This window comes from Theobroma umbraticum, unplaced genomic scaffold, assembly GCF_002168275.2.
Source record: "Theobroma umbraticum cultivar Fairchild unplaced genomic scaffold, ASM216827v3 scaffold_51.0, whole genome shotgun sequence".
Classification (NCBI taxonomy): Eukaryota; Viridiplantae; Streptophyta; class Magnoliopsida; order Malvales; family Malvaceae; genus Theobroma; species Theobroma umbraticum.
In genome coordinates this window covers 4,434,586-4,444,033 of record NW_018397260.1, presented here as the reverse complement: position 1 = coordinate 4,444,033, position 9,448 = coordinate 4,434,586, and the positions used below count along the sequence as shown (strand labels likewise).

The 9,448-nt window shown below is 36.7% G+C and overlaps 1 protein-coding gene and 2 pseudogenes across 1 annotated transcript; 2 read left to right on the top strand and 1 right to left on the bottom strand.

The window, feature by feature from the left end:
* Positions 1–1,926: 1,926 nt before the first annotated feature.
* LOC110416497 (Pyridoxal phosphate (PLP)-dependent transferases superfamily protein) lies at positions 1,927–4,743 on the top strand. Its single transcript, XM_021428499.2, has 2 exons — positions 1,927–2,326; positions 3,403–4,743. The coding sequence occupies exons 1-2, from the start codon at positions 2,084–2,086 to the stop codon at positions 4,552–4,554; spliced, it is 1,395 nt and encodes a 464-aa protein (XP_021284174.1). The 5' UTR covers positions 1,927–2,083; the 3' UTR covers positions 4,555–4,743.
* Positions 4,744–5,296: 553 nt separating this feature from the next.
* Positions 5,297–6,766, bottom strand: LOC110416994 (uncharacterized; annotated as a pseudogene).
* Positions 6,767–7,507: 741 nt separating this feature from the next.
* Positions 7,508–9,112, top strand: LOC110416959 (inorganic phosphate transporter 1-4 pseudogene; annotated as a pseudogene).
* The last annotated feature ends 336 nt before the right edge of the window (positions 9,113–9,448 follow it).

Genomic DNA, 9,448 nt, shown 5'->3' with positions numbered 1-9,448 from the left:
TTTATTTTTGGTATTTAATTAATTAAATAATATATTTTATTTATATATTTGAAATAATAATAATATTTTGTTTTCTTCTGTTTTGAAAGTTAAATATTTTGTTTTCACTTTACTATTTGTAGACAGCTTATTTTGTCCGTGGTGTTTATTGAAATTTGAAAATAACAAATATAAAATAACAAATATATATATATATAAAGAAAATAAACATAAAAAAAGGATAAGTATAGGTGAGCTTAAATATCTAAAAGAAAAGATTAAGTTACATTGAATCGAAACTCAAGAAATGAATTTAAGAAGAAACACAACACATTGGTTATGAATATAGCCTAAATCAATAAATAAGAGAAAATAAATTTTAAATTTTTTGGATTTTTGATTTTTGATTTTTTGAAATCTAAGATAATCCATTTAGTTTTTAAAAAACGGCACACTTAGAAGGAGAACGGAAGCGGGGCTTTATATCAAAAGCAAAATGATGCCGTTTTACATTAATTAAGGCGAGCTTTGTGGGCTGAATTTAATAGATCCGACTCCCTCTTAGTATTTTGATCACGTGAATTCATTGGGGTAACTTTGGCTTAGTAGTTTGGTTTATTTTTTGGATTTTCAATTCAATTAGAAGAGTTTTCTTTTTATTAATTCATATTGTTTTTAGTATTTGGATTAAAGTGTTTTTTTTTTAATTTAATGATCTTTGAACTATTTTTTTCTTATTATTTTTTATTTTTATTTTTATTTTTTTGAGTCATTTAAAAATTAAGACTCCAAGATGAAATTTCAAGAGTGAAAAAAAAAAGTGGCTTTTGAGAATTTTTAAGTGAGAAAATTTTTCAAAATTATGTCTTTGGGGATTTTAGAAAATTTTCAATTTCAAAGATTTGCATAAATATTTAAATAAAGAAAAAATAAAAAAGATAAAACATAAAATTAAATAAATAAATTTTCTGGAATCTAAGGATAGCAAAAGAGGTGGTTTTTTTAAGAATTTCTACGTCAAGGAATTTTTCAAAATTATACTATTAGAGTTTGGAGATTTTGAAAAATGTTTAATGTCATGAATATTTATATATTTATTTTGAAAAAATTAATTATAAAAGAAATTATAAAAAAATAAAAAATAGGTAAAGAAAATAAATTGAATATTGAAGTTATGAATCAGATGGGTGTTGTGAGGGTGTTAATATCTTCCTCATATGTAAAGTAATCTGCTTTAATTAAATAAAAAATGATTGATTCTAAGCTGTTGAGTTTTATGACTAATACGTTATGACATTATATTTATTAAATGAAAAACTATATATGTTGGAAATGGATAATATCTCTTATGTTTATTATATAATTTACTACAATTAATCTGAATTTATTAAATTGATGAGTAATAAAGGATCGTATATAGAAAGTTAACAAAAGAAAGATATCATATAATTTGTTTATCAAATTCTTTGTTGATATGAGACCTTAGGAAAATATATCAAAGTCGAGATAAGTTGGATCTAAATTGAATCACTTTTCTTTATAGATGAGAATGTAATTACAATTACACAATTAAGTGAAGAAAAATATTATATTTTTTGAATTGAAAATATAAATTTATGACATTTATATATAATCAAGATTCTAATTATTTAATGGTTGTTTTAATATTTGATTTTTTAAAAAAAATCTGTATTTCTAATTATTATTTTATAATAAAAATTTTACAAACTTATGTAAATGTAGAGGGAAGGAGAGAGATTATTAGAGAATGAAATGAAATTGTATAAGTGCCCCTTTTTGTTGCAAAGCTACGATTGAGGGGCATAAATGGCTAAAATTGTATCGTTAATATGAAACGCACACCATATTTGATCTTGATCCAACGGTCAACACTGATTCAAGGTGGCATGGACCACACAAAACACGAGGTCCAACTCTCGATTTTCTCACCGTCTCATCTCACGTTCAATTCTATGAGCAAATTCATTCAAGCTTTCTCCTCTTACTCCGACCAAACTAACCTCTAGGTTTCCAGCAGACCCCTTTTCCTTTGGAAAAAAAGGTCAAATACTCAGAAAAAAAAAAGAAAAAAGCCCTATTCCTGATGCGGGCTCAATGTACCTGGACACCGTCAGAAATGCTGAGACCACTTTCCTTTAAATTCCCAACAACATTCTTTACTTTCTCAAAGCATTTTCGAAAGGATACTGATTCTCCTTTCTTCAGGACTAATAGGAGAATCAACAAGTACCCATCTGTCATGGCCACCATTTCCACAGCTTCCACCCATAAAGACCCTGTTTCTACTCAGGACGGGCCTGCCCAAATCACCCAGCAGCCCGCACAGGTAAGCACTAAAGACCATTTTTTTTTTTGGTTGTTTATTGGAAAATTTTGTGGTTTTGTGATTTGGGTATTGCCCTTTTTATCAGATGTTGGTATAATAATTTCTAAGGTGGTGGTTGATTGACTTGGTTCTATGGATATTATTGTTCCCTGATGGGTTTGGTTTGGCTTTTGAAGAAAGGGGCTATCCTTTTTGCATGATTCATTTGTCTGATCTTGATTTGGGCCAAAGTTTGTTTCTTTATGAACTTTTTCTTTTTGGTGCATTTTTGTAGTGGAATTGTTTTGTTGAGGTGCATTTAGAGAATATCGAAACTTCTTGCTTTTAACATGTGTGAACTGAATATTATGATATTCTTTACGAGTTTCAGGAAATAATTAGTGAGTATAACAAATTGAAAGCACTATCTTTTTGTTTTTCTGATGTTTCACGGAAATGGTTGTCAAAATCCGATGTCAGGATAAATTTCTGAAATTATTATAAAAAGGGATTGCTGTTGCCATGCCTTTTTGATTTTTCCGATTTGAGGAATGCGCAGTGTGGGATACAACTTCTAAAGTGCATTTTGTTCTTGTCCTTCCCCTGATTATTATTGCCAGTTCCCACCTTCGATAGCTTTTTTTAAGAAACTAGCAATCATATCGGAGCTTGCAGTCATGTCTTGACCTTTAAATTTATTACAGAAAGTCTCAGGAGAACAGGAAATTTCATAATCTTTCTAGCATCAGGAATCTGTTGGTGTATTAAGTTCATACAGACACCTGTTAGTACAATAAAATATAGGGAAAGCAACTGTCTTATCTGGTCTTGAATCTATTACCATTTTGATATAGAGATTCGAGAATTAATTGAGTGTTAGTGAATGCTCACGGTTCCTCATGTTCCTCCACATATTGATCTGCTCAAGCTACAATATATTCTTTGTTTAAATAGTTTGGGGCATAAAGTAATGGTCCTCTCCTTGAATCCCAGATTTAATTTAAGAATAAATCATAATTTCCTTCCTATGTTAGAAAATCAATTGTGTGGCTGTTTATCTATTTTCTTTTGCCTAGTAACCTTGTACATTTCGTCAGGTTGCAAAGCGATTGGAGAAGTTCAAAACTACAATTTTTACTCAGATGAGCATGCTTGCTATCAAGCATGGAGCAATAAACCTCGGCCAAGGCTTCCCCAACTTTGATGGTCCTGATTTTGTAAAAGATGCTGCAATTCAAGCCATTAAAGAGGGGAAAAACCAATATGCCCGTGGATATGGAGTTCCTGACTTTAACAATGCCATAGCTGCTCGCTTCAAGAAGGATACTGGACTTGTGATTGACCCTGAGAAGGAAGTTACGGTTACTTCGGGGTGCACAGAAGCCATTGCTGCAACTATGTTAGGCTTAATTAATCCAGGTGATGAAGTGATCCTCTTTGCTCCATTTTATGATTCTTATGAAGCAACACTGTCCATGGCGGGTGCCAAAATAAAATGCATCTCATTGCGCCCTCCTGATTTTGCTGTTCCGGTTGATGAGCTTAAGTCCAGTATTTCAAAGAATACTCGTGCCATTCTTATAAACACTCCACATAATCCCACCGGGAAGATGTTTACTCGCAAGGAACTTGATATCATTGCATCGCTCTGCATTGAGAATGATGTTTTGGTTTTTACTGATGAAGTTTATGATAAATTGGCTTTCGAAATGGATCACATTTCTATGGCATCCCTTCCTGGAATGTACGAGCGAACAGTAACTATGAATTCTTTGGGGAAGACATTCTCCCTAACAGGGTGGAAAATTGGGTGGGCAATAGCTCCACCACACTTGACTTGGGGAGTGCGGCAAGCACACTCATTCCTTACTTTTGCTACTTCCACTCCAATGCAGTGGGCGGCTGCAGTCGCTCTTAGAGCTCCAGATTCCTACTATACCGAGCTAAAGAGAGATTATATGGCAAAGAAGGCAATTTTGGTAGAGGGGTTGGAGGATGTTGGTTTTAAAGTATTCCCATCGAGTGGAACATACTTTGTTGTGGTAGATCACACACCATTTGGTTTGGAGAATGATATTGCATTTTGTGAGTATCTGATCAAGGAAGTTGGAGTCGTGGCAATTCCTACCAGTGTATTTTACTTGAACCCAGAAGAAGGAAAGAATTTAGTGAGATTTACCTTCTGCAAGGATGAAGAAACTTTGAGGTCTGCAGTTGAGAGGATGAAAGAGAAGCTGAAGAAAAAGTAATTAAAAGGTGTGGAACTAGGTTATTTTGGCCGAGGTATGTCACTAGATTTGGCTTTGTTACACTAAAGATTTGAGATTGAGTGAAGTTGTAGCCCTTCACAGCAATCTGAACTTTAGGTTGAGTAATGATTTAAAAACAAACTTATAAATTTTATTTGAATAATAGAATACCCCTGAGGCCTTACCTTAGTGAACATTGACCAAGGACGGTGATTGATGAATGAGTGTGCACCAGATTGTGTTTAACTTATAATTGAATTGAAATTCTACTGAAACATCCCATAACGGTTGTATCTTGTTACGGTCATTTTGATGCTTTATCTTCTCCCTCTTAAGAGATTCATACCATTTTTTCTGCCCAAACATATATATTAAAGAACTGAAAAGCTATTCGGAGCTCAGTGAAATCCCTTAAACCTCTCGCTTTCTTTCATGCATGTATGCAGGTTCTATTTGAATACTGTCAACTAGCTAATCTTTTTCTCTCTCGCACTTAGCCAAGAGAAAAGGAAAATGAAAGAAAGTAGTCATTTGGCAAGCGGGGAGCTTTTCTGCACCGTTTGCAATAAAAAATAGTCTATTTGGCCTTCTTTTCTCTAATTCGGATTGGTTATATGTGACTTATATGCACACTTCATGACTTTAGCCTTTGCTTCTATTACCGTGCCTAAATGAATCGGTTGAAATAATCATTCGGGCAAGCAAAGAACACGAAGCGGAGAAACATAATCCTAGTTGCTAAAGAAAACAGAGAGAAACCTTGAGGATTAAATGTCTTTCGCACATAAATAAAAAAGTAATTATAAAAGCATTTTATTGGACCTCAAAAAGTCAACCCCGGCTGAAGGTAAGTTAAGATTTCTCTTCCCCATCACCTATTTGTAAGCTCAGAAAGGTGGTTCCACTTTGGATACAATCCCATTCAATAAGCCGGCAACGCTTGTTGATCCGCCTGAGTGCAACCTTCTCCCCCAATGCTGGTGCCCACCGGACTGCTGAGTTGCAATGTTGCCAACGTTTCCTACATTAACGACTCTGGACCTGGTTGACAGCGATTTAACGTTCAACATTAGCATCTCTCCTTCTCCATCCGGGTCACCCATTGTTGCTCTCGAATGCCCACAAGCCTTAGCAAGAGGGAGAATTTCACCACTAGTTCTCCATATACATCAGGCATCGCTCGAGGCACCGCAAGAACCTGACCCACCAATTTATAACAGGCACAGCAAACTTCAGCTTGTTTTGCTCATCATAAAGTGAAACGACCCTCGAAATGATCGGCCTGCACCCTAAGTTGCCATCATCACTTCCATTAAGATCCCAGGACGGATCTCAATTATTTGATTCAACTTCAGGACACCCTTGAGCAAGCTTCTTCCTGTAACACCACCTTTTAGTTCATCGATACCTGCTCCTGGCTAGTTGACATCAAAAGACCGGACTATAGTATCTTTGGTTCTGAGGTAAAATCCCTTAACGGAATAGGAATTAACAATGTAATCACAACAATCTATGTTGCAGTTGAGCTGTGCAGACATAGGCACAATTGGTGCAGCCTCAGCTCTAGTTCCCTTAATAAACAGTCGAATTGCTTCATATTGCTTCACAGCATTATTTTCCTTAACGCAATCAACTTTATTCTGAAGTATGATTATGTCGTTAAGTCCCATAATTTCAAGCTCAACTAGGTGTTCAACAGTTTTGAGGTTGGGGACATTCTTCATTTGCAGCGATCAGAAGCTAGGCTCCATCCATAATTGCAGCCCCATTAGGCATTGTCGCCATCAAAATATCGTGCCCCAGGCAATCCACAATCGAGACATGCCTCACCAGCTTCATCTTATGATATTTATGATATGCCCAGGCGCATCACATATAGAGGACTATCTTCATCGTTATTACTGCCATAGGACTTGAAGCAAAAGGGTCGCGGGCACTCTTTATCTTGGCACTGGTAAATCTTTGCATTAGCATAGCCAAGCTTGATGGTGATGTTACGCTCGAGCTCGGTTTTGAATCGAACAGTTTTGACCACAGATATTGCTTTGACAAGGGTGGACTTGCCACGTGCCACATGACCAATGGTACCCATGTTAATCGTAGACTGGAGAGAAAAGATTTCGGGTGAGAGTGGATGCAACGTTGTCACATCCATCTCGCTTAGATCCTGCTCCCTCAATTCTCCTTTCATTGTCATTGTTGCTACTGCTTGCACTAACAAAAAATTTCAGATCTTCTAAACAGATGTTCTTCTGCAGTACTCTTTCTTGGGATTTTTATGTCAAAGTGCTCGTTCTCTCCTCTCCTTCATGTTGGTTTTTAGGAGTAAGAGGAGGCAACAGATGTTGGAATATATATGGTCCCCGAGGACAAAGAAAATAACCCAAAACAATTAAATTTAGGCAAAGAAACGCGTTAGTTATTTCTCATTCATGCCAAATTTCTTGTGCCACAAGCATATTTAGATATTACTCGTGGTGGGTGAACGACTTAATTTTTCTCCAAATTCTGCAGCCTTGATTACAAAGATTATCATAGCATTATAAGAAAGATGTTTCATTTAACATACTCAACCACGAGATTCAAGGTCAATATGTTTAATAAATATGACTTGTACCCTGCCTCTGTATCTGATATTCTTTTGTGAGGCAGTTCGAGTAGTATTCCTACACTCCCATAGTAGCTGAGTCTTTAACATGAACAATAATATAAAGTGTATTACATATTCATAGCAAAAGAATATTCTTAGTGAAAGTTATTCCATGCAACTAGAATTCCTATTTTTAAATTAAATAATCTTAATCATGTTTAAATTAAAAATTGTCATAACACAGCAAAAAACCTATAAACCTCAACCTGTCTCTTTGCGTCTAGTACACCGCCTTCGCCGGGGTTTACAGACTTCAAGGGAAAGAGAAGAACAAAAAAGGAAAAAAAACCAAAGAATTGTACAATGGCTAAAGATAAGCCGCTTGAGGTTCTAAACAAGCTAGACTTAGCAAAAACTCAACTATACCACTTCAAAGCGGTGATAATTTCCGGCATGGGTTTTTTCACCGATGCCTACGATCTTTTCTGCATCTCTCTGGTCACCAAGCTCCTTGGCCGGATATATTACCATGTTGATGGCTCGCCAAAGCCTGGAACTTTGCCGCCTAACGTAGCTGCTGCTGTTAATGGGGTTGCCCTTTGCGGAACCCTAGCTGGACAACTTTTCTTCGGATGGCTTGGAGACAAGCTAGGAAGGAAACGAGTTTATGGCATAACCCTGATGCTTATGATGATCTGTTCTGTTGCCTCGGGCCTTTCTTTTGGTAGATCTCCTAAGACTGTGATGGGAACCCTGTGTTTTTTCAGGTTTTGGCTTGGTTTTGGTATTGGTGGGGACTATCCGTTGTCTGCTACAATAATGGCTGAGTATTCTAACAAGAAAACTCGCGGGGCTTTTATTGCAGCAGTTTTTGCAATGCAAGGGTTTGGGATTCTTGCTGGGGGATCTGTGGCTATAGTTGTCACATCAATCTTCCGGGCAATTTACAAATCTCCAGCTTATGCAGTGGATCCGCTTGGTTCAACAGTGCCACAAGCTGACTATGTATGGAGGATTATTCTCATGTTTGGCGCTTTGCCAGGTGCTTTGACATATTATTGGCGGATGAAGTTGCCAGAGACACCTCGTTACACTGCTTTAGTTGCCCAAGATGAAGAGAAAGCTCTTGGAGATATATCAAAGGTTCTGAACGTAGAAGTACAGGCAGAGAAGGAGACAGCTGAGCAAAAGGTTATTCAGAAAGGAAACTCTTTCGGGTTATTTTCGAAAGAATTTCTTCATCGACATGGATTGCACTTGTTGGGGACAGCGAGCACTTGGTTTTTGTTAGATATTGCTTACTATAGCCAGAATCTGTTTCAAAAGGATATTTTTAGTGCTGTAGGTTGGCTTCCAGCAGCAAAAACCATGAGCGCACTGGACGAGCTGTACAAGATTGCTAGAGCTCAAACACTGATTGCACTCTGCGGCACAGTTCCTGGATATTGGTTGACAGTGCTCCTAATTGATTACATTGGCCGTTTCACAATTCAATTGATTGGATTTTTCTTCATGACTGTCTTCATGTTTGCACTGGCCATTCCTTATCATCACTGGACTCTGAAAGAAAACAACGTTGGTTTTGTTGTAATGTACGGACTCACATTCTTTTTTGCCAATTTTGGGCCCAATAGTACCGCTTTTGTAGTGCCAGCAGAGATCTTTCCGGCCAGGTTCCGGTCCACTTGCCATGGTATTTCTGCTGCTGCAGGGAAGGCTGGTGCCATGGTTGGGGCTTTTGGCTTCTTGTATGCATCACAGAATCAGGACAAGTCTAAGGCTGATCCAGGCTTTCCGGCTGGAATTGGAATGAGAAATTCTCTCATGGTGCTAGGCGTGATTAATGTTTTTGGATTGTTTTTAACATTCTTAGTGCCAGAGCCGAAGGGAAGATCGTTAGAGGAGATTTCAGGGGAGAATGAAGAAGGTAATCAAGAACAATCCAGGACTGGAGCTCAAACTGTCTAGCAGGGTCCTCAAAAGAATTGGTTTCCTTTATCTCTTCAGCTTTTATTTGCATTTTTTATGCTGAGCAATTATTACCGTAAGGGGTTGTAAGGCTACATTATACGTAATTAAGAGATTGTTTTCCCATATCCATTCCCAATTTTACATTGGGTCTCTTCGTTTATTTAATTTGTTTATTGAGCTTCATGCATTAAGGAAAACAGTAATAACCTTCAAGGGTCCACATCACAGTTTAAAATCCCATAAAAACTACAAACATTGAGCTTCTTGCATTAAGATGTGCGGAGGATATTAAGGGCGTGAGATTTTGACATTACTTGGTATAAATGATGAAAT